At 40.5% G+C, this 25,744-nt stretch overlaps 2 protein-coding genes across 13 annotated transcripts in view; both read right to left on the bottom strand.

The window, feature by feature from the left end:
* Positions 1-533: 533 nt before the first annotated feature.
* larp6b (La ribonucleoprotein 6, translational regulator b) lies at positions 534-1,765 on the bottom strand. Its single transcript, XM_041803001.1, has 2 exons — positions 1,568-1,765; positions 534-1,466 (listed from the first exon to the last, which is right to left on the bottom strand). Exons 1-2 carry the CDS (start codon positions 1,763-1,765, stop codon positions 534-536), a joined length of 1,131 nt encoding a protein of 376 aa, XP_041658935.1.
* Positions 1,766-6,067: 4,302 nt separating this feature from the next.
* LOC121519743 (receptor-type tyrosine-protein phosphatase F) overlaps positions 6,068-25,744 on the bottom strand; it is a 272,460-nt gene continuing 252,783 nt past the window's right edge. For all 12 annotated transcript variants that reach the window (XM_041802600.1, XM_041802610.1, XM_041802607.1 and 9 more), the window contains 8 exons: positions 25,455-25,609; positions 24,254-24,539; positions 21,217-21,395; positions 14,365-14,491; positions 13,164-13,289; positions 11,937-12,091; positions 9,985-10,120; positions 6,068-7,962 (listed from right to left, as the gene is read on the bottom strand). In XM_041802600.1, the coding sequence (XP_041658534.1) occupies positions 7,894-7,962; positions 9,985-10,120; positions 11,937-12,091; positions 13,164-13,289; positions 14,365-14,491; positions 21,217-21,395; positions 24,254-24,539; positions 25,455-25,609 (1,233 nt within the window). In that variant the 3' untranslated portion in view covers positions 6,068-7,893. The remainder of the gene's footprint in view (positions 7,963-9,984; positions 10,121-11,936; positions 12,092-13,163; positions 13,290-14,364; positions 14,492-21,216; positions 21,396-24,253; positions 24,540-25,454; positions 25,610-25,744) is intronic.

The following is a 25,744-nucleotide window of genomic DNA, read 5'->3' on the forward strand; positions in this document are numbered from 1 at the left end:
GAATTGATATGAGGGTTTATATTAATGTCATAATTTAACTTATTAAAATAGTCCGAAGACATGAATGTTTTGGTGAAAAACAAACTGAGGACATTTCACTCAGACTGGACTAAAATGTTTTTGAGTTTTCATCGACTAAAACTCTTTAAAGACTTAAGATTAAATTTAAATTAGCTTCCAAAATTAACATAACTTTTTCTTTAAAAACATCGTTCTTGGTGCTGGTTTAGCCCAGTGGATAGAGCAGGGACCCATATTCAGAGGCTGTAGTCCTCAATGCATTGGTCACGGATCAATTCCTGGTCTCGGTGCTATTTAGTGCATGCTTTCCCTCATTCTTTCTCTCCATATTTCCTGTCTCTCCTCAGCTGTCCTGTCCAAAATGAAGGCAAAAAAGCTCCCCAACAAACAAAATTTCTCTCTTGTCTCTGATAGAGAGACAAAACGTAAGTAGAACTTCTACTTTAATTCAAAAATGCTTTATTTTTCTCATTATCTATTGATTTTTTTCCCACAGGTTAGTAGGTATTACTTCATTCAATGAGGGTCTTGATTTCCATGTGCAGTTTTTTTAATCTGCACAGAAACCCCCTTGTTCCATCAGGGCCGAAAGGCTGACGCAGCACTCTGTTTAAAAAATGTCTCTCTTTCAGGTCTCCTGAAAACCCGAGGTTTAATGCAGCGGCTGCATGTTTGCGTCTTAGCACCCAGGGGCTCTGAGAATTATCCCTATCACAGTCTCCAGCGCACAGGTTCATCCTACTGCTCTGATTCACACCGCTGAAGTACTGGCCAGTAAAGCTGGTGGAGAGCTGCTCCAAGGTTCTTTGCGTGGACTTACTCTTGGTCTCTTGGGGTTTAGACGTGTTTATGTTCTCAACAGAAACTTTAACTTGTACCGAGGGTTCCTCCTGGACTGATTCGAGAGAGCTTTGAAGTGGATTTTCCTCCTCAGGTTGGTCCTGGTTGTTTTTCTCCTCTGTGAGGTGGTATGTTGGATAATATCCCAAAGGAACCACATGCATGCCCTCACCTCCACACGTCTCCTCTTCTGCTTTAAGAGAAATATACGCCTGACGAACAGCCTCCAACTCTGCAAACTTCACTACTGCACACAAATGTTGGCCGAGCTCTTTGTGACGTTTGGCATAGGTCTGCAGCTCTTTGGGAAGCTCTGTGCCAGGATGCAGAATCCACATTGAAGTAATGTCGCCGTATGAGCTGAACTTTTGGAAGATCCTATCAGAGAGTGAAGGATGCTCAGGGCCTCGGGCCACGCCGTCTTCTTCTGCTTTCTCCTTGGAAATGTTCCAGGTGAGGAGGAGCCTGCTGGTGGGGGAGCATAGCAGCCATTTGGGCAGCGGCTTCTTCCGCCTCACTTTGGTGCGTTCATCATTCACCTCCAGCAGCTTGGAGTTCTCAGCTCCAGCCAGAGTCTGGTGCCAGTCTGTGGTCAGGGCCTTTATCTGTGACAAACAGTGAGAACCTTAGCATTGTTTGCATTTTCTGAGTATAGCTGATGGAATGTAAACACGGAGAAATCGCACAAATCTTTCCTTTTTTTCACCTTTTTCAAACAAGTGAGGAGCTTTAAGCTGACATAGCCCTGCTTTCTCCTTTGCACATGTTTCAGCAGGAAGCCGTCCTGTGCCAGGTGGCTGTCGGAGAACAAATCCTCCAACTGGGCTCTAATCTTCAGGCAGAGCAACTCACCTTCACGCTCCTCTTCTTGGGAGGATTTCACACAATCTCTACAAGAACACATGGCTCAGCATCATATTTTGCACATGTAGAGCAGTCAAACATATGTTTTCTAATTTCCTTACCCAGTCAGATTAGTCATTGTATCACTCAGGGTCACTCAGGAGCTTAGCTGTTGTTTGAGTTCTTCTTAGTAAGGCTAGGTTTCAGCAAACACAGCGGGCTAGATAGTCTCTGAATGAAAACACCTGGACACGGTTTGTACAGCTACAATGATGTCAGGAATCAAAACAAAACTTTGTAAAATGCTCCAAGAAAAATTCTAGATTACACAACAGCACCTCTACCAATATAGACCTTTATATCTGCATCTTTCAAACAAGTTAAAAAACAACCAAACATGTTTATGACAACAAACCAGCTGTCAGAAAGAGGATTATCACTGCTGAAATACAGAAATAACACCAATATGTCAGTACTAAATTACTATCATGACTCAGAGGAGCAACAAAAATAAATGCACCTCCAAAGTCAAAACTGCAGCAGTTATTTTTCTTTAAATTATTCCTCTCTGAGAGTCTCACATGTTCTGCATGTGTTAGTCCCAAATGTTGGAAACTATAACCAATCCAACATATGTTAGACCCGGTTTGGACTCCTCTCATATGTTGCAGTGATTACACACAGGATAAACATACAAACCAAGACTTTCCTGTGCTTTTCCATACACGCGATCATAGCATTTTTCCCCCAGCGGTGTCTCTTATGTGGCATCACTGGGAGTGATTTTAACATGCTGTGTGGCCTAATAGTGAAGGAGGACAGAGGAAGACACTGCAGGGGAGAATGAAGCCCCTCTGTGGACACAGACCACCAGGATTAGAGACAACCAAAGCTAAATCTCTATAAGATGAACAAATTATGTACCTATTAAAAAGCTAAATTATGTTACTTAATCCACCATTTTTATCAGTTAAAACTAAAAAACACAACAATTCTGCTTCATTAAACCTCTGTGAGTGAATTCATTCTATTGACTGTTTAATTTCCATGACAGCATACAGTAAGCTAACAGCCCAAATGTTATTAGGATGTGTGTCACTTCCTTTTAATCACTGTTTCATTAGCATTTAGAAGTTCACTTTACAGCCAGAAAAGTTTGGAGAACGTGAATCATCATTTTGTGTCATCACTGACATTTGTAGAGTGGTTTGATCAGGATTTTTTCATTTTCACTTTTTTCTTATGCTGCAGCCTGATGCCACTGTCGAAAAAAAAAAAAAAATTCTCATTATTCCACACTCAGTAACCCATCCTGACGAAGTGAAATGAGAATTTTAGAAATTTTTGCAAATTGAAAAAAAAACAAAAAAAAAAACAGAAATGTCACAAAACCTTTGCAAAAACACTTGAAATGTAGCTCAGATGCATCTCCTTTTTCTCAGTCTTTGCTGAGATGCTTCCACACCTTGGTTGGAGTCCACCTGTGGTAAAATAAACTGATTGGATGTAATTTGGAAAGACACACATCTCTCTATAGAAGGCCTCACTGCTGACACTGCGTATCAGATCAGCAAACTTTGAGATCTGTGCTTCACAACAATCCTGTCTCTGAGCTCTAAAGGCAGTTCCTTTGACCTCATGGCTTGTTTTTTTTTTTTTTTGCTCTGAAAATTAAAACATTGAACGGGGTCTGAATGCTTTCTGTATGCACTGTAATTGAGTTTTTGTTCTGCTGTTGCATTTACAAAAGTCCCTACCGTTGAAGGATTTCACAACAAGTAACACATTCAAATCAAATGGCAGAAACCCCTTCAATATATATTATATTTCTCATAAAATAAATGTTGTTTATTTAAACCTGATTTCTTTTTTTTTTTTTTTTGAAAAATTCCTCCTGTTTTTTTAAGCTGTTTTTTAAAAAGCAACAGGTGGTTTAACACCTATTCATAGCTTCCAGTCATGTGACTGCAGAGAGGCCTGTGGGGGATAAAAGCTTAGAACAGGGGCCTCTACCTTTAAACACTTTGTGGTGCTGCAGATGTTTATTTATTTATTTCTAATTCATTGTGCATGTTTACCTGACAACCACAAAAAACCTGAGACATTAATTTAGACTTGGACTGTGTGTTTTAATACATTAACCATGATCAATGATTAATGTATTAATCAGTTTACAACAAACACATGCAATATTAAAACCTTAATAATAGCCTTTAAATAGCTTAAACAAGCGCTGAGCAATTTTGAAACATATCCAACTGTAATTTTTTAGACTCATATTGCAACTTTGATATGAATTGTGTTGTGAAGGGAGTGATCTTTTTTTATTATTCTCAATTTCATTAAGAAAAATACAAAAATGAGTAACGTAGAGGACTTTTTAGAAACTATTCTAAAGTAATGACACTTGACTGATAAAAAAATGTGTAGAGCATCACTACTGCAGAAAGTTTTAAACTGTGTTTTGACACACATTTCAGGTTAAAGAAATATTGCTCCTTCTGCGATGTGGGAATTGCAGCAGGCCATATTGCAATTTAATCTAAAAATTTTCAACTAATTGCTAAGTTTACTTTAAATTTCCTTCCTGCATAAGGAGTTTCATCATGCCAGAGTCCAGCTTTTTCTAGTACCATCTGAATTTCACCATGTTTAGGTATCAGTCCTGCTAGCCACTGCTACAGCAGTTTAGCTGTCAGCCTCAGATAATGTTGAAGGATGTGAAGAAAAGGCTTGTGCGCATTGCCCAGCTCTGGTTTTGTGTTTAACACAGGAATCCTCTCAAGAGAACCAGCGCTCCTCAAGTTTTTTTTTTTTTTGTAAATGTAATGTAGGGAGAAAAGTTGTTAAAAGACTGATAGGAGCCTGTTCTGTGTTGCTTTGCTCTGTCCATCTAGCCCATTCTTGTGAATGCAATATCTCAAGTCTGGAACCATGCAGGAGAAAAGTTTTGGAAGAGGGGATCTATGACATGCTGCAGAAACATCTTCTTTTAAAGCATTTTCCACTGAAACGATTGTCCGAGCGATAGATTTGCTAAAATAGAGCAGGATGACATTTTTCCAAAAGACACATCTTACACACGTGCAGGATGAACCTCGCACAGAATTAAGAGCTACCACTTTGCTCACATGGGGTGCCAAAATCAAACAGAGGTCCTCACAGGAGCTTAATGTGAGTTTACTTAAATTTTGGTCGATCCACGTTCATATACAAGGGCCTGCATTCACAGCTGTTGTTTTTATGCTGGCAGCACCCACATCCTCCAGTTTAGAGCACTTTTTCCCTGACTTCCATTTCTCTTTGTAGTATCCTTAGGGTCTGTTTTAAACTGCTTCCTCAGATTAAAATTTTCCCTGATCAATAAATAAAATAATAAGGAATACATGTAAATATAAAGGAATCCTGTCCTGGCACCAGCAGCAGCCCTCAAAAAGACGAGTCAGATCAATATTTCCCCTGCAATAGCTGTTAGATGCTGGTACCCAAAGACCTGCCCTGTTTGATTTTGACTGGTCAGTGAGAAGTGACATTGAAAAGTGTGGCGCCGTTTCAAAAACTGATTTCACCCGAGAGTACTTTGACAAGGACAACAGCATTTTTACAGCTCAGGGGGCTGAGTGCTGAAAATGCTGGACGACATTGGTTTTATATTGTAAATGAGTGCTGCCAGGGCTGCCAGTGCTGGATGTGATCATGGGCCCTGGTAGCTGTGACTCAACTGAAGGGCTGCAACCATCTGAAGGCTGAATGCATCACAGTGGGCTGACATGGCTGAGGTCTTTCATGGTACCGTCAAATCCAGCAGAGAAATGAGGCCTTCTGGAGGATCAGACGACTGGATTAAAGCTGTGTAACAGCTCTGCTGGCGTTGAAGCTTCTCCCCTTCCTCACATGAAGTAGAAATAGAGTCGAATTAAAAAGCTCCACTCCTGGAAGCCTGCAGCTTTCAATAATCTGAAGCAACTGTGGTTTTGACAAAGAATCTGATTGTGAGTTGTTGTTTTTGTTGCATATTAAAAAAGGAGGGGGTGGATGTTGTTCACAGCTCTTAACTTCAACCTTGCAAACACAAAGCTTTAAGAAACTGAACATGAAGTTACAATGCTGGAAAAATAAACTCCTAAAAACGCCTGAAGATGAGGACAAAGGATCATGAACTTATTCACAGTGGTCAGAGATCAGGAAATATTTCTAACTGGCAGCATTTCTAGAAACAGATAAAGCAGACAGCTCCCTGGTGTCCCTGAGGGCCTCAAAATGTACTAGAAGATACAATGGGTTTATCCGATAAGAACACGGTGCAAACAACAGGATCAAAAGATAAAGTATCACAAGGCAGATTTGTAAAAAAACCCAATTATTTAACTTTATTAACATCAACGTTTTTTCTTTTTCATCAACAGTTTGTTTTTAAATTCCAGTTCTTTATAACAAATAGAAAACAGACTGTGTGTACAACAGATCGAACCCCTACAGCACTAAGCATTCACAAGTTAAAAATGAACATTTTAGTTTTTCGCCAGCGTTTTCAAGTCCCCCCTCCCTCCCACGACCGCCTCCACCACCGCCACCACACCGTTTAGGCCTCTCGGATCGGATGCTCCCCCTCCTGCGGCGTTTTGTGGGAGAAGATGTGTGCTTGAGTGGTGCGATGGCCCCGCTCTGAGTGAGGAGTCGTCCATTTCGATGAGTGGGGTGGGGTGGGGGGGTTGTGCTGTTTTTCCTCGTTCAGACGGACTGTCGAAGTTACTATGGTAGTACAGTAGATACAACGGTGTTTCCATTAATACACACTCTAGGACAGCAGGCTCTCTGCCGCCTCTAGGGTTGGTAGATCAGCAGAATGAATCCTTTTAACAATATACCTTTGAAGCTGTGTATATATCTATGTGTAATTGTACATATATATAATCAATCATAATTATATATATATTTATATATATTTATAGTTCTATTTCTGTATAAAATAATATCAGGTTTCAGTCCAAAGGTCTGAGTCTCTCTCCCTCTGGTAGGAATGGTTGATTCTGTACAGGTGCCATGAATGGCTCCACTCCTCAGCCCACAGGAACCAGCGCTCGGCTCCTTCAGGTCTGTGTGCTTCAGCTCCAGCAAAGCGACCAGGCTGATAGGCAGCGAGGAGATGGGAGGGACTTGAAGAGCAACAATATTCAGAGATCAGGGAGTTTCTTTTCTGTCAACTACCCTTTGGGTATAAAAGTCTGTTTTCCTCAGGTAAGTTCTCCGCTGTGGAGTATGAAGGCCTCAATGCCATAGGCTTCTGATGAAACAAAACAAAACACGTAGAAATCATGTGCTTCCCATTTCTGTACACCTCTGATTTCCTCTCCTGTCAGCTAATCCACTGTTTTCTTTTGTAACTAGCTACCATGTTTGCAGGAGGACAAACTTTACTGTGTGCTCTTAAATCAATTTGTCAAAGTTGATTCTTTTAGCGGAACGGCATGTGAAAAAAAGGCAATTTTTTGGGTTATTGAACTGAATAAGACCAAAAACATCGTTTATGACACATAATATGAATAAAAAAAGAAAATAATGTGAAAGCAGCTCAGAGAACAGTGGTCCTCCCGTATTAGTATCTAGGAACGTGTTTAAAATACATGTCCCTTGTGCTAAAGTACCCTAAAATAAAAATAAAAAAGTACCGATTATGAAAATAATGCACGCCCTATGCTGGGCAGTTTAAGACAAAAGAAATGTCTGATGTTAAATGATTATTAAAAAGAACAAATATACTAAACAATAACATAATGAATCATAATATTGACAATAAAATTAACATCAAAACAAAGAGAGTGCTCTCTTAGTGCTACCAGTAGCCTTTGACAATCAGGGAGGTTTGGCTTCGACGGAGCAGAGAGGCGAGCTGCCGCTCTGCGCTGTCGCATCTGTACAAGAGTTGTCATGTTTGTCAGAGTCTTTTTCATGTTTCGGCCATTATTTTTAAAGCAAATATCTCGCTGGGTGTTTAAATCAGTGTGGATCTCTGTGATTGGTTGGACCCGTTGCCGGGTCTGCAAGCGCGTCCCTTTTTTTCTCCTCCCCTCTGCTGGCTGCGAGGGGTTGAAGAGTTGTAAGGGGGTCAAGTGAGTGGATGGTGGCTGAGATGGGACACTTGGCACACTCCTGAGAGGTTTGACCAGGGAGGCTGCTCGGTAGGAGTGGTTATGTTGCATAGTGGTCAAAGCTCCCCAGGTACTCCAATGCTGCCCTGTAGCACAGCTGGTACTGGTCCTGGAGAGGAGAACAAGAAGCCTCGGTAAGAACATCCTCTTAAAAAATCCTAGAAAAACAAACCTGCCTATACTGATCTAGATCTAGATGAAGGTTTACTCACATGTCATTTTAACCTTTACAGGAACCTTTTAACATTTAGTTAGTTTTAAGGTGACATAACTCAACATTTTAGTCTTCACTGAAGGTCTAGGCATTTATTTTCTTTCGGCTATGTTTATCAGCCATATTGTAAAATTACATGCAGGACACTCATATCAATGCAACACTTGAATAGCTTTAAAGTATACTGCTGGAATGCATCTGTGCTCAAAGCTGTATTCTGCTGACACATATGCACAGTGAAGAAATATGATGGATATCAATGTCCAGCAATCAAGTTCAAACAATTGAATCTTCTCAACCAAAACTAAACATACTTTTATCACACTTTTTATTCCCAGAGATCTACTTTTGGATAGTCTTAGTCTTTTCTTCTTCATGGAAAAAAAGGTAGGTTATGAACATTTTAGATCACTGACACAGATCCCTCCTCTGTGGATCTTTCTGTGGTCTCTATCAAGACTTTCTTTTGAAGGATTCAAGCTGCTATATTTAGTATTTACTTCAAGGCTGCTGGAGGCACATTTAGGATATCAGACTGCATCAATGCTGCATTTTGGGAGGCTAGAAAGTGCATGAATTTAATGATGTTTCATGTGACAGGCACAGCTTTAAAGCTAAAAGTATGAAGTAGAGGTAACTATAAATGGAAATACTCAAGTACAGAACTTCTAATACAGATAAAACACTAGGTCCAGTTGGCCTGTATGATGCTGACATGTGATCGTTCTGTCCCCTGCTGGCCAGCTCTCACACTGCTCCAGGCCCATCCTGGCCTGAGCACATCACACATCACGTCAAAATATGACACATGCATGGCTTTGTTTACAAGGTCTCAGAGTGGAGAACAACATAGAGAACATGACTGATGGGGTCGTTCTGGTCAGACACAGCTCGCTAACATTCCACCATTGTTTGAATTGATCACGTCTCTCATTGATTATATATCACATCCCTGTTGGGCATCAGTGCTTGTGTGCTTCCATGAGCAATCGTACCAGGCCGAAGCCCACCTTTTTTTCAGGGCCAGGGAAGCGTACATTTGAGAGCATAATGGAGCACTCACACTAGACAAACAAACTGGGCTTTAGGGGTCAGATCTGCTCGGTCAAGATGTGGACTGCTATTAAGTTCAGTACTTGAATAATAAATTTCACTCAGAGAAGTTTTGCCAAATACGTCATTTAAAAGTGTTTAGTCTGTGAAATTTATTATTCAGTACTTGAATAATAAATTTCACTCAAAGAAGTTTTGCCAAATACGTCATTTTAAAGTGTTTAGTCTGTGTCAGAGAAATTTCAGTTATTTAATCTAGCATTTTCTCCCCTACTCAAATCCTGACGTTTTTATGAAATCATCTGAATTGTCTCAGTGCCTTTGTCTCTATTTATGTCTGCTTTAGATTTTTTTTTACCCCAAATTTTAATCAGTAATCTCAACGCATTAGTACATTTAAGGCTGTTTCTTACAGTCCTGTTTTGACTCTTAAATGTAACTGTTTTAACTTATGTCTTTACTCCAGGTTTGTTGATTAAGTGGCCCTTTTATCCCTCTGGTTCAATCACGTGTTTATTGTATTTTAATGGCGTCTGTAAATGACTTGATACGACTGTATATGAAGATTACCTCTCAGTCATGCCTCATGCTTAATTAAAGGTTGACTAACTGAATAGATCCTTTAATTTATTTTTAGATGCTTGAGGTGTTTTTAACTTGTACTCTGAGCAGAATTCAACACTGGTCTTCTGTGAAATTCTGGATAACTGCTGAGAGATGGTTGAGGCACCTCTACCTCCTAAGCTAAAGAAGTTTTCAGTAGTACGTCAAACAGTCTGAGAGTTTATTTTACACCTTTAATAAAATACAGTGTTGACTTTGGAGTACCATCCTGTCACTTTGAGATATCATCTCTGTTCTTACCTCGGTCTGCACCATGGCGGGCCGCTGGGTGCGAAGTGTCTTCACTGTCTGGAAGAGGTCGACCACTCCTTCGTACCTCATCCTCTCCAGCACGATGCTGAGAGTAATGAAGACTCCGGTCCTGCCCACCCCGGCGCTGAGGAGAACACAAACAAGACTATTTATCACAGTTCCTGTCTGAGACTATATAGCTTGGTCTTCCTTTGTCCAAATAAAATGATACAGCTTTTATTATTTGATTTTAATTCATGATCATGACTACATTTTTTGACTTTTTGCCTTTACCCGTTTAGACCTAGGGCAGCCATAAAAAGCCCTCTAAAACCAAACCAAAAGTATTGTTTGGAAACAACCATCTGAAACCTGAGGGTTTTCTGAGAAACTGCACAGTTGCAATTCATCAGTCCAGTGTCTTAAAACTAGCGACACAGACGCAGCATCACGTCTTAAAGGTAGAAAGACAGCATTCTCTCATCAGGTCTTAAAGGTAAATAATGTTGCACCAGGTCTAAATGTTTTAAAATGCACTTTACATATAAAGCAATAAATCGAAACGCCAAACCACATCCTCATAAATGACTGCAAAGTTGAGAAAATTATGCTGCATAAAGATTAAACAAAAACAATGTATTACTTGCCTGAGGGTAGCAATTTTTTTGCATTTATTATACTTTTGCCATCATTCCCCCTGGTTTACTAGGCTTAAAAAGTTAGATATTCAGTGTAACATCTAGCCAAGTCCTATCCACACCTGCACTAAACACCCCCCAAAATTCTGCATTTCAGTCAGGACAACATGATTTGTGATTATAATTTTTCTCTTTGTTAGCATTTTTTATTTGCTCTTATTGCTGTTATTTATATTGGACAGTGTGACTGTTCCAGGATTCCCCTGCTCTTCCACAAGCCTATGTGGAAAGCATCATGCAGGAACAGCAAATGTTCCTGCTCTTCCTGTGCCTACAAGGAAAGCCTGAGGCAGGGAGAGAAGCAGCCAAAAACCCAGAGCAGAGTGGGCATCAGTGACAACAGAATGACACTGGTTAGGTCAGATATAGCATAGAGGAGGAGCTGGGGTGGAGGAAGGGTTGCAAAACCAGCTTACAGAGGGAGCAGTTCAAATATGGCAGCACAAGTGCTATTAGCCAATAATTGAGAGCAATACCGCTGGCCTTCAGCTGATGAGGGCTTGCATGAGATCAGCTGATCTTGATTACATGACAGTGCTTGAGTCTGTGGCCTGTCTGAACTAATGTTATACACTCAATTTTACCAGGTAATTTCAATTTTATTTCTGGATAGACCTTTGAGATGAACCATCTCATTTTACAGGGGTTCCAACACAGAACACAAAACAGCAATTTCAAACACACATGTACAGTGAAGGCTCTCATACACCCACCCTCCCACATCATCCCCAACTAGACCCACTACACCTGCATCTGTAAACTGCATAAGATGCATGAGAATGCAAACAACTGATTTTTTCCTACCAGCCCTCTAGTATATTTCCCTCCCCCACCCCTTTACTGCCTGATCGGCAAACTGCTGGAAAACTTCCAGCTGAGAGGGACAAGTGTGAACAAGTAACTCAGGACATCTTCAGGTTTACATGAGAGAAAACAGCTACAGAAGGCTCTATAAAATCAAAACACTTTTTAGAGATTTTTTTCCCACACAGTACAGTGTAGCATAGTTTGTACTGTTAGGGGATATTAATAACAGAAATCAGAGAAAATCTAAGATCTGGGCTACATCACTGCTGCTATCTTTCCTTCACTTTGTACATGCTGATTACAGATTGTACCCTGTTTGAAAATTCAGAAGACATTCCTAAGAACTCAGCTGCTTACAGTAAAATCACAAATTTGCATGTGTATACAGAGATACATGGAAGCATCCATCCTTGGCCTACAGATTTTTATTTGCATGATTAAACACTTCCTTTTTACCTGCAGTGTACAGTGATTGGTCCGTCCTGTCCAAACTGTTCCTTGGTTTTGTGCACTTGTCCAATGAAGTCGATGAAGCCCTCTCCAGTTTTTGGCACTCCCTGCTCGGGCCAGTCATTGAACTGGAATTGGCGGATTGTTCTGGACTGGCCATCCTGAAGGGAAACAATTAGGAGTTTTAGTCAAGACAAGAGGTGCTGATTGAGTAGAAGTGTGGTGGTGATAGGTGGTCAATGTTTCAATTGCATTTGTGTCTGGCAACCAATAAGAGACACTCAATTATAATGCTGGACTGGACTGGTTATATTTCAAAGGATTGCATTAAGAGAAGATGCAAAATCATACTAACAAGTGGTTTATATATGCTGAGCATGGTTTGGCTTTCTCTGATGTTTTCATTCATCTTCAGACTTAAACATCCTTTTTTTCTTCTGTCTTTTCTCACAAAGGCACAGCATGTCAACAGAGGTCTATGAGTACCATAACCTGCTGGTTTTCACTGCAGTCCTCTAATCAGCTCATTTACACCTGGGATGAACATGAATGAAGCCGACGACCCTGAAGGATACAAATCAACATGTCTCCGACAGACAAAAAATAAACTGCATACATATTTGACAGACCTGTAGTGTCTGCACGTTAGTAATATTTGATTCATTTTTTAAACTGAGTGCATCCCAGTCTATGTTGCTTTAAATTTACACACTCTATAAGAAGAGGAGGAGTGGATGTGGGATTAGAGTGCTGCTGTGCTGTGGGCCTTCTGATGACAGTAAAGTATATTTATAGCCCATTGAAACTACTGCATCACAGGGAGCTGCAGCAGTGGCCTTTGGGGATTGAAGGCTATGCTTTTCATGTGTTTCCACAGTCATCTAGAATCATACACACATGCATCGTCGTACACATACAATCCATAGAGCAAGCATACAGCTGCTGAATGCAGGTAAACATGTTTGATGGTGCATTCACTTGATGTCAGCCTGTCAGGAGAAATAACATGGGATGTGTTCTGATCATCTCTACCTTGAAATCACAGTTGGTCTAATTCTTAACACTTAGCGTGACTCTTCTGCATTTGTCTGGAAACCTAAAATTAACACGGATTTGGGCTGGGTGGTTGGATTTGTGTAACATGCCAATCAATCTTCACCCCCGTCCCACACCAAACAGACAAATATGAGAGTGCACACACTGATTTTCACATGCAGAGTGAATCCAACATACCCTGGCATCTGTGACTTTGAACTCTCTGAGGATGTACTGTGGCATGTTGTACTCAGCCATCGGATCCACCACAAAGTACTGGTACCTGGCTGAACGCTCTGCTGGCCAGTACTGATGGCACTTCTCCTGCAGAGAGAAGAGAGACGACATTTTAGCACCAATATTTCAGGAATCCTTCTCCAAACATTTTTACATAAGCACTGAATGAATGATTTCCTTCCACAGGATATTATTAACACAGGTTTGGGAGGTTATTAGTCATTTTGAGTCATGAGCAGGTCTCTTCTTACAAAAGCAAATCAAGGAGAGACAAATCTGTGGTTTGGAATATCGCTTGATTCATCATAGGAAGCTAAACATTTACATAATTTGTTTGTGTTCTTAGCTACAGCGATGATGTACAGGAGTGTTTCTGTGATGACAGATGAGAGGCCGGTAAATGCTGTCGAGTGCTGTCAGACTCACTGATGATCAAAAGTAACACCTCAGTCAAAGATATGGATTTAATCAAGCCGCCTTATAGATCAATGCTCCATTTTCATGACTTTTGAGATACATTTTATCTGCTTCCTAGCTTAGACTGAAATGAGACGATCATATCTGTTCCTAAAATATGAAGCTGCAGTCAGCATCTGTTCGTATTAGCTCAAAAAAGCATCCAAATGTTGGGGCTTTTTTGCTAAACTCAGCAAACTTCTCCTGGCGAGAGAAAGAGAGTGGTGTTGATTTCACAATCTGGGGATATGTTTTTTTGGAACCCTTCGGCCCCCAAAATTCCTGATTTCTGCAAGGTTGCTGCTAAAATTTTTAAACTAAACTTTATCGACTTTCAAACTGTTTTAAACTGAAATCTGTAAACTCACTCTTTAGCTAAGTTGTCCAAAAAAGTTCCACTTTTTCATAAATTATGATGCACTCATGCACTATGGGAATTATGGGTAGTCTTGGAGTGCTTCCAGTTATTGACAAATCCTGCAGAGAAGCGTGCAGCTTTGAGCACAGATGCATTCCAGCCATGTTGATAAGGAAGTTAACTTTCAACTAAAGTAACTGTTTAGGGTTGGAGTGAATTAATATTTGAGCAGCGTGACTCAGCAGCTCAGCTGCAGCGACTCAGCGTGTACATATCACTCTCTGTAATGGTCCAATGACCCTCATAGGGGCTGCATGCATAGATATAGAATATTTGTTTATGTTTTACCCGTCCCATCTCCCGTAGCTTGGTGAGCATGACCACGATGGTCGAGTTGTGCTCCCACAGCATCCTCCAGAAGTCCTCGGTGGTCTCTGCCAGTGGGCCCTGCGTGGCCAGGTAGGCCTTCTGCTGTCTGAAAACACAACAGACAAGGAGAGATGAAACATTATGCATAATTGTAAATTTAATGGTGTTTTTAAAGCTGGAAATATAAAGCAACAACAAGGATTTAACGATAACAGAGTAATATTTTTGTGCAGCAGTTAGCAGAAGCTGTTTATCCAACCAAATCCCCAAAATTTAATAGCAGACATGATATAAGACGTCTTGTAAAGTGCCCAAATATATTCAGACACAAATTTATTCAAATAAAAGTCAAAGGCTGGGAAAGAGCTTTCCGTGTTACTCATGCATCTACAGTGGCATGACTTAGAGGAGAGGGAATCAAAACCCAATAGAGCATGCGGCTTAAAAGCATTCAGCTGAAAATGATGGAGAAAGTAAGGTCCTGTCGTCCTTGTGCTGTTAGTCAAATATCTCTAGCAGAATGCCAACGAGTCAAATTCCTCCACGTTTAATAAACAGAGCAAATAATCCTCTACAATATCATCATCACTGAGCTATTAAAGTTTGAAAAGAATCTCTGCTTCTTCTCCTCCCTTTGTAACAACACAGAAAGAGAGAGAGCACTCGATACGCTCCCTAAACTAAAGATGAGCTCATCCACTGAGCTGCCAGAGCTGTGCTGCTGTCCTACGTGACTTTGGTGCAGCTCAGGAGTTCTTCTGTCAAACAGCAGGTGGCAGCAGTGCACTGATCTACAGAGAGAGAAACCAACACAAACGCACCTAGAATGGTGCAAGCCCACACTCACATGTCTGCAGCACATGTAAGCTCTCATCCAGGTGTACGCATGTATGCCTGCTGAAGTTTCCCATGTATTTTCAGACACGCTACTACACACTCGGTCACACACTGAGCCACGGCTGAACAACTAATGAAGGGGCTGCAGGCGAGGCACTAATGTGGAACTGGGAGATTAGAATATGCTCAGGGCCTCGCTAGCACAAATAAAGAAACAACAGATTGGTGGAGAGGAGAGGAGATGGCATATGAGGGGGGGGGGGCAACCGAGTACAGAATCAAATTAAAAAGATGAGAATAGGGGCAAAGAGAGATGCAAGGTAAAGAAAGAGGATGTGCAAAGTAGAGGGAGACGTTGAGAGGGGAATGGGAGGAGATGAAAAGAAAGAGCAGTGCTTTCTCCAGCTGGACATCAGAGTGTGAAGTCAGAGTGACTGTTGAAGAGGAGAGAGAGAGATGGAGGGAGAGGAGAGTAAAAAATTAAGACGAGGAGTTAGGGGTGGGAAATATACAGTTGAACAGTGTTATTTTTAATGATGCAGTTAATGTTTATTAAAGATGAAGCATAGTTTTCCCTCCTAAAGCTCAGTAAAAATAATGCTTACATTAAGAACTACTAACAGTAAAATGCTTATTGATCACAAGATGATCTATCTAATATGTTTAGTTCATCATTAATTGGAATAAGAAAATTAAATGATACTGAAGCCAGTTGTTACTATGGCAACAAAAATAAAAGTCCTAGACAGCCATTATTAGGTAATTTATCATTTTAACGATCAAAAATAGCAGACAACTCCTACACACTGTCTGAACTGTACAAATACTTTGGCAGCATGGAAAAGTTGCTGGAACTGTCGCTCCTCGTAAGCTCCACTCAGTTATCTCTACATGCTAACAACTGCAACTTAGACTGTATTATCTCTCTTTGGTTAAAAACATGGCTGGAGATCATCAAGTTTTCATACTGTTTGATACCATTGATCATCAAAATAATAGGGATGCACAGTATTACAAGCATAACACTAGTAAGTAAAGAAGTATGAACGAGGATAAGTTTGTACCTGAGCTGAAGTTTTCTTTTTTCATCCAAATTCCTTAAACTTTAAAGTCTGCTCTAGGGGCTACAGTTAAAGGTCTGAACTGCAGTTAGTTTATTTTTTTGCACTATAGCAGAATGTGTTTTTATTTTTTTTATTTCAGATACTTGCCCGTATTATCTAAGACAATGGTTCCCAAAATGTTTTGTGTCAGCCCCTGTCTTTGAAAGATGAAAATTTTTTGAGCCCCTGTAATTTGCCCAATTAGGGCAACAGCAGAAAAACCTGTCTTTGTGGCAAAAGGAAGACTCTGGCTCACTTCATATCCTAGTACTACAGGTAAACTCAGCAAATTTTCTTGTCTTTGTTTTGTAATTGTGATGTCTGGTGTAGATTCATAGTTAGCTTGGCATGCTCAAGATTTTGCTGTGCTTTTTGTAGCAAGATTAAACATCCTATGTTGACTATATTCAGTCTTGCCATGGATCTCCTGTCATATCTTGAGGTCCCCCCTAGGGGCCATGGGCCACACTACACAAGAATTTCTCAACTACAGTAATTTCAGTTAATGCAATTAGTTCCTTTCTGCCCCGGTAGGAGTTTGTCAGCAAATTTGGATCTTAGGAAACAAAAATTGGCCAATGTAGGGTGTCTTGGATTTTTATTTTTGTTGCTGTGGTATCAAACAGGTTTCAATATTCTTTGATTATTACTAGAGTCAAATCAAACTTTTTAATTCTGACATTGTGACGACCATTTCTTATTTCTTTTAAGAGAATAATATAGAGATAGATATTGTGCATCACCATTCAGCTAAAAGAAATCAAAATCTTATTTTGGCCCAGCCCTAGAGTAAAGTAGGAGTGACTGCTGAGGAGCAGAGAGTGAGACGTGAGGAAGAGCTGAGAATAAAACAGGGAAGGAGACGAGATGGAGAAAAGGGGGAAATGTAAGAGCAGAGGAGGAAGTAAGGAAGGAAAAGGAGGGGAGGCTGAACAGGGTATGAATGCTAAATTTCTAATTGATAGGGTGGACCCCTCTAACCTCCCCATAATACAGCCCCTAGCCAAAACAAAAACAATTCTAAGCGTATCACACAATACTGACTTCTGTGCACACACTGTCCTCATGAGCGCGCTGCCAAACAGCACAAAGCACTCTGCGCATCATCCCACATGACTGCAGTGCTTGAGGACATAGTGTTTCATTTCAGCCTCATTACAATGCTAAAACTCCAGCCTGCATCGGAGCATATCCAGGGCTCTTGCCCCTGATAGCATAGCTTGAATCAATGGTTCGCCTCTCATTAGCTTAGCATATTATTGGCTTTTCTTGAAGACGCAGGGGTGAAGGGCACTGGAGGCCCCTGTTTAGTTTTTATTTATGCTCGGGCTTTAAAAGCGGCTTAATCACACAGTGCCACTGGTGCACACAACAGGTCCCCACCCGGATATGTCTGTCTCTGCCGTGATGTTTGGATGGAAAATTAAGATGGTGAGAGAGAGCAGAGGGTGGGAGGAAAGACGGTGGAGAGAGAGGTGAGATTAAGGAGGAGGACCAGAGAGAGACAAAGATAGAATGAGGTAAAAATTAAGAAGGAGAAAGAAAAGCAGAGAACATGGAGGAGAGAATTAAAAAAAGGGGAGGGAAGGGTGAGGAAAACACACTTCATTACAATGCTCTCGCTGCAATTATGCTATTTGCACAACAACAATGGAGGGTCGGCCTCTGCAGAGCATCGTCTCATTAACAACAAGGCTGGAGAAGGAGGAGGGCAATGGGGGGGCAGTGGAGGTGTTGTCTCTGGCATGGTGTAGTATGAAGCAGAACTCCGTATGGACTGAGTGGCATTTCAAACCGGCTAATTCCATCCCCTCCCTGAGCACTTCAACCACAGAAGAGTCCATTCTGTCTGTCTCCTCCCATACTTATAAAGATATAAAACACAGAGCTGCCTTTTCATCCTCCTCCCTCCAGGAAGCAATTTGGACTCACAGTGAACACGAGGACATGCAGCAGCTTCTATATGAAAGCTGTAGTGGCTCAGCGAGTGACAGAGCCGCCAGTTATTCCTGCTACTGGATACTGCCCACTGTGGACTCATCTTCATTCCCCTCCCATACATTTTTATCTCGTCCGCTGTGGGTATCTACAGTATTTCTCACACCTGGGACAATCACTGCTGCCAGAAAACAACTGCAGACCTGTCACATTCAGAGCAGCCTGGAAGGATTTTGGACAGTGATTTCATTTTTATTGAGCTGCCTCTACACTCACTGACAGTGGATTTGAAATGAATCAATGCCCACGAGGAAAAGAAATCAGATTCCAAAATCCGGTTTAAGATTTACATTCACTCTTGGAAAGCACGTGGGAGACGGAAAGTAACTGGAAAAGTTTACATAAGCCTAAATTCTTCGCAGGCTAAATCTATGTGCAGTAAAAGTTTATGACTCATAAACATTAGCATATCCTAAATGATCTCCCAGACATACAGCAGCCATCTTTACTTTTTGCCTTCAGACTAGTCAAACTGTAACAGTTGGTGTACTCTGGCTAGTTGGTTGTTGCTGTACATTGTGTATATGTTATCTGGAAAAACTCAGTGCCTCTACCTAAAGCTGAAGGATTTCATTGAGAAAAAGGGATGCAGGTCCTTCTGTGTCATCACCAGATGGATATGAATACGTTACGAAAGATGCAGGCCTGGCTGCCGTATGTTGACCCCCTTTTAGAAGCCTTATGTTTGGTGTTTCAGCCATCTCCATCCTGTTATGTTGGAGCCATAAGTGACCTTATTTCAACACTGGGTTATGAGTGTTGTTATATCTCTGATCTGAATGAGTTTTCAATCATAGGTTACTAAACCCTAAAACACTGGTTCTCAGCTGGTGGAGTCTCAGGGCCCTCCATTACTTAAATTAACCACTCAATTTTTTTAGCTTTAAGTTGAGCAGAGACAGTACATCAAACACGTTTTAAAAGCACCTCTCTACAGACGTGCATGCATACCTTTTGTGATAACAAGTAAACTTTGTATTTTTAAAGATCTCAGTAATTTCATACATTAACATGGGAAAACCAGCTTTGTTACCCCCAAACAATGTGATAATTAATCAAAATCTCAAGACAACAAAATGTACTCATTGGCACAGCAAAAATAGAAATTAGGGATGCACAATATTTGATTTTTGCTATCTGAATATTGCTACCATCGGGCCAAAACCTCCCACTAATGGACTAATTGGAGGGAAGCGTATCCAACAAACAAATCAAAGGAAATTAAATATCCCTTTTATGCAAGTTGGACATTGTGTGGGAGTTTCCTGTAGCCTTTAATTGGTTTGAAATAAAAAACAAACAAACAAACAAACAAACAAACAAAAAAACACTGACAGATATAAACGGTGACCAACAGAACTGATTTATGAAAAAATTACATAAAGAGCAATAGAGATAGGAGGTTAATGCCCAAAACCAGCAATGTCTATTTTAAACCAAAAACTTAAGTGTTTAAAACACACGGTAAAGCCTAGGGATGAAAAAAAGAAGCAAGCTTCAGTCCTTAGAACATAGCTTCAAGTTTAAAGACTGAAGATACAAAGAAAATGTAGGCCTGGTTGTCCTGCCTAATACTCTACCAAAGACTTACAGCTATTTTTAGTGATGGACGACAACAGTTATAGAGGATTGGAGCTGAAGTAAAAGTATGTATTTCAAGCTAAATGCAATCTTACGGCACTTTTTTGCACATACTGTAATATTCAAAGTACATTTGTTTTTTATTGAATGCTGAGGTCATGTTTTTTCCAAGTCTTCATTTGTTGATACAGCAATAAATACCGTCCCGTAGACCTGTTACTCAGGTATCATTGCACTGTGATATTTTAATACATCTCTATTACATCTCTACTAAGAATCCCCTAAAACTGTCTTAGTCTGCCTGCTTAGTCTTTATCCATTGCTTTTTAATGTCTGCATGTGCTACACCTTGCAACTTTGGTTTTGAAGGGTGCATTTTAAATAAATCACATTATAATTAATATTCATTATGTAAACATCATGCCACATTAAATAAAAATTTGCACAGAAAGCCCAAAAATTAGGTCACACCCAATGAACAGAGGCTATGGTCCTACATGTGGACAACCTGTTGATTCTCCACTCTCCCTCATATCCAGCTCCATCTATTATCCAACATACTCTGTTAACAACAAGAAATCTTGCTATTGCTGATTTAGACCATAACCTCACAACAAAGACTATGTATTAAAAACACTTTAAAAAATGATAAGTCTGGTCATTTTCCCCTACATAATAGGACCAGCTCTTTTTTAACTAATGAAGTCTCCCCCTGCTGGCTGTTACAAAAAAAAGCAGGTCAAAGCTTCACCCTTCACACCAAAAATGTCCTCTTCCTACATGCAGTTTGGTGTCATCACCACAAAATAACCTTTAAATAAAATTCTGGTATATTCTTTTATCTCATCTCATTGTGCTAAAGAGCTAATTTCTGTCCAAAAGCAACAAAAACAATTTAATGAGCCCCAGCGTTTCACTGGCAGATGTGTAGCTTCATTTACATGGACACACTGTAGTTCAATTTGAGTCCACGCCACATATGGATGCTGCAAACAGTCTTTTAATGAACTGTATATATTTGTAGGCTATTTTTAATGCTGAATGAAATTAACATAATTACAAAAAAAAACATATGGATGTGAGAAAGCAGCCCCATCAGTTTAATTTATGCACAAATCATAAATCTGTCTTTTAGTAAGATTTGCATCCCTAGAAGGAAAGAATTCAGAGAAAGGATGGAGCAGAGGGATTTAAAAATGTGAACTATTGTAAGACGGACTTGTGTCTCGTTCCTGAAAGCTAAACGTCACTGAACTGAAACATCACAGTCATTATATTCAGCTCAGATCTCAAAGTTGAAGCCTTAGCTGACCTGTAGCCGTCAATGCAGCTGGCGTTGATGTAGTCAGAGCCCTCGACGCCACGGATGGGCTGCAGGCAGACGCGGGTGGACTCGAAAGGCATGATGTTGACCAGGCGGTTCTTGAACTTGTTGCAGGGCAAGTTGGCGCTGATGAAGCGTGACGTGTGGGCTTTGGAGTTTGCCAGTCTCTGTTTAATGAAAGGTGTGAAGAAAGCAGACAGGGAGAGAGATGTGGAGAAAAAAAATTAGTGACCTGTGACCTGAAGTAAACAAACAAGAAAGCATCTGACAATGACTTGACAATCTCTATTTAGACGTTACGTTTCCTGTCAGGATAAATAAGAAATTCTGCTGCTAGGTGGAGCTAACGCCAGAGGACTTGTCCGTCATAGAGTCCCAGGGCTTAGAGGACTGTAGGCGTGACGAGCGCGATGCTGGCAGTGGACAGAGCACAGATGGACAGAACAGGAGTGAGTGTGGACAGTCATAGTACTCCAGGATAATTTGTGTGCGTGTGCTCAGACTGTGTGGGCACCAGGGCTGTGGCCCCCACATACGCCGCAATCATTCTCTCACTCTTTCATTCTCTGTGGTTGGCAGGAGTGGAGATGCTATTATCACTTCAAACAGAATGGATCATGGTCATAAGAGGGCTAATGGCAGAGCCGCGCTGGGAGGAAAGTGTGTAATAACATCACAGTTGATGGCTATTGACAGAAGGTGTGCGTGTGATTGCGAGTCACCTTGAACACCAGCTGTGTGTGCGTGAAAGTGACGGTCATGGTGTGTTGGTGAGTTTGTGTTCCTGTGTTTGTTCTGGTTCATTTGTGCCCGTAGCATGTGATGCTACTGTAGCTGCTGGAATGTCTCAGCACAATGTCACCTAGATGAATTACCGTGCATTGGTTTATTTGGTGGATTAATGATTTGGTGAATTAATTAAATCAGCCGGGAAATAGTGACACTGTGGAGAGAAGGTCAGGGATCCAACTGCAGCCTGATGCCCAATTGACAATCTGGTGCTCACAAATCAAACTGGAACCAGAAAACATGCAGAATTAGGGCTGGGCGAAGACCATGCTTTTCTAAATGAGCAATACCCACATCTTTCCAGATACACAGTTTGATGCTGCCAGTTTGAAAAATATGACAAAAGTTATGTAAAACATGAGAGTTCATCAATTAAACTTTAGAATCTTTTTTATATCTTGACTGTTTTCAATTAAAGAGTTTTTGAGATTGATCTATGAATGGAAAATCAAACACTGGATACAGCAGCATAATGTTTAAAATGGGTTTTCCTGCAGGTTAAGCTCAGAGGCTACAGCCCTTGATGCTTTCTTGGCTTCAAATCTGACTCTAGACAGTTGCCTAAAGCAGTGGTTCTTGACTGGTGAGTCAAGACCCAAAAGTAGGTTGTGAAGCGGTTATCAGTGAATTGTAAGAAAGAACTGCAAACAGTCTTTGGGGATATATGGCAGCCTTATTTTAATTCACCTTGATTTGCTGTAATAGCAAGCCATTTTGGCTTGTTTTCCTGAGATCTTGACTAGTTTATCTCTAATTTTCTTGGAATAAGAAAGCTGCTTTTACATGATAGCTGCTTTCACATGTTTTTATATAGTGTTAGACGTTCCTTGTATTGCAGGGATCAATACATGACATGGTGAGGTTTTATTAAAAGCCTGCCTCGGGTTTTCTTACCTCTCCTGAAAAAACTCACTTATGTACTTTCCTTGTGAAAGTTATGCTTATATCAATTGTGATATCTCATGTGCAAACACGAATAAACAAATAAATAAATAGGCAAATACATACATATATAAGACATCAGGCTAATGCCTCAAGGTCTTGAGAAAACAACCAAATATGTACAAAGTAAAATGTATGGATGCATTTGCAACTATTGCAGGGCATCTACAATGATGTGCTTTAAAGATGTCTGCTTCGTCTTTTCTCTTTGTTTGGTCATATATTTTGATCCTTTTGAGGTCCAAATGTCAACATTTTTCAGAAATTTTAGAAATTTAAGTTGATTGAGGAGGTAGTGGTGGACCTGAGACAAGAGCAGTTAAGAACCACAGGCCTACACACATCCCCAACTCTCATTTCTCTGCATTTCCTGCCCTGTCTTTTCTCCTGCCCTATCAAATAATGTCAAAAACTGCCCCAAAACAGCTTAGAAAATAAAAAAGTAACCAATTATTTAGTGGATAGCACTGGCTGCCTGTCATTTGCATCAATCTTTGCTTTAACGTAACTGGATCTGGTGATTAAAACCAGTAAAACACCAAATAAGGCAATATTTCTGGGATTTCACTTTTTTTGCAACCCATCAAGGACTGTGAGCCTAACTTACCATTGCTTTTAGCCCAGAGTGTTATCAGATTTCTAGAAATTCAAACTCATCATTTAATATTTAATAGACCATAACAAAGATATTTTAAGTGTCATTTATATTTAAGAAAACTCTCTTCTTAAATGTTTAAATTTATGTGGTTCAAGTCAAAAAATGACAGACTGAGGTACTTTTCACATTTTTATTACTGCTGTATGTTTGCTGTTTCTGATGTCAAATAATGAAAAAGAAAAATGTCATTGATATTGGCATTGATTTTATCATTCCCTCTACTGAGATCGCTTTTAAGATTATGCTGTGGCCTTTTTTCCTTTATTGTAAGAGATAAGAGGAGAGAGTAGGGGTAGACGTGAGTCAAAGGGCCAGAGCCAGGAATGACATGTTCTCCTCTGCACAGCGCCCGGTCTTCTGACTGAACTGAACCAACATCCTCACTAGGGTAATTTCATTGTCCAGGATAACTAAACCAAACATATCTACCTGTAAGGTAAACAATGTCACCCCAGAGAACATGAGCGTACCTGAACAATGAGAGCAAAGAAAGGCAATGTTTTGTAAAATGAAATACTTCATTACATCCTGTACAAATCAGCTCTGTTAAAAATAAGAAGTTACTGCATTACCCAGTCTAAGTCATCAAAAAGAGCCTAAAGCCATTCTTGTCTGAGGTGTGTGCTTCTTACTCACCTTGAACTCCAGCTCCATGGCAGTAACTGTCTCGCCAGGCGGGGGCTGGGTGAGCTTCTGGATGTGGGCGTACAGGTTACGAGCCGGCACCTCAGTGTTGCCGCAGGTGGCTGCCTCTAGCAGGGCTTCGTGGATGAAGATGTACTGGTCCTCGGTCTGGACCATGTAGTTCCTCTGGGCGCGCATGCACGTCACGTGACCGTAGATGTCTACAGACTTCTCGTGCTTCATGCGCTCCAGCATGGCATCGATCACAATAAAGCAGCCGGTCCTGCCCACGCCAGCGCTGATGGAGAGAGATGGAGAGAGAAAAGAGTAAATAACTTCATATTTCTCTGAAAAACATGCCACATCTCTGTTTACTCTGAATAACAACATCATCTGTGAGTACTAGCATGTTGGAAACATCCAAAAAATTCTTAACAATTCAATTACAGCAGTACTGAGTATATATATAATGAGTCGGAGTAAAGGTACAACTCATACAAATAAGTTCTTTTTATGAGACCTTTTCCAACTTTGTCTGTTTATGCTCTGCAGTCATACATTAAATCAGTCTTTATGGAAGTCTAATTGTACCAGAGCTGCACACATCAATCATTAATAGATGGGATAATAAGTGGCTACATATGTTGATAATGAATCTTTTCAGTGATTTTTCAAGCAAATATCAAACATTTCTTGTTAAAAATGCTGGTTTACAACAACTCTGGCATTTAATAAAGTAAACAATCATTAAAAAAACTGCATATTTATTGATAATGCTTATAATTGTGGGTTTCAGAGGGGTTCCAGCACTGGAATGTGGTAAAAATGGCATAGAAATAAAGAATGAGTGCATAAAGTGCATTAAGAATGGGATTATGTTCTCTTTCAAAGCTTGGCAGCTGAAAACAGGATAATATGTACCTTTCAGGTAAGTCGATTGACTCTTCCTAGCATAATAACAGAACCATAAAAAAAACTGTTGCAGCAGACTGTTCATGAAGTTTGTATTTGCAGAAGCATCCTGAGAGGATTTAGACTGTCTGCAGCATATGGTTGGTACAAACATTGTCCTTTACAGAGTACTGGCTCTAATGAACAGATAAAAGAGAACACCACTGTCTTACCAGTCCTTTTATTCAAGGAGGAAACGTGCCATAAACACAATGTGATGTCGAAAATCTGCTGTAAACACATAAACTGAGCTTGTTCCTACCTGCAGTGCACCACCATGGGTCCTGCATCGGGAGGGTTGCAGGCCTTTACCCGCCGTAAGAAGGCCAGGATGGGGGTGGGATACTCTGGCACGCCATGGTCCGGCCAGGCCATGAACTGGAACTGTCTCACCTCTCTTTTCTCGCTGGAGCCATTCTGGTGGGTCATCAAGGTGAGGGAAGAACAAAGGTGTTAGCTCAATTGAATACACTGACACGGTGAATTTTAATCGTCAGCTTTCTAAAGGGAAACTTGTCAGGCTGGCAGAAATGTTTTGAACAGTATAAGGTC

Source organism: Cheilinus undulatus, linkage group 13 (assembly GCF_018320785.1).
Source record: "Cheilinus undulatus linkage group 13, ASM1832078v1, whole genome shotgun sequence".
In the NCBI taxonomy this organism is placed as follows: Eukaryota; Metazoa; Chordata; class Actinopteri; order Labriformes; family Labridae; genus Cheilinus; species Cheilinus undulatus.

Coding starts and splice junctions, on each gene's coding strand:
- larp6b (XM_041803001.1), bottom strand. CDS start 1,765: ATGTGTTCTTGTAGAGATTGTGTGAAATCCTCCCAAGAAGAGGAGCGT. Junction 1,467..1,567: donor TCCTCACTTGTTTGAAAAAG/GTGAAAAAAAGG, acceptor TGTTTGTCACAG/ATAAAGGCCCTGACCACAGA.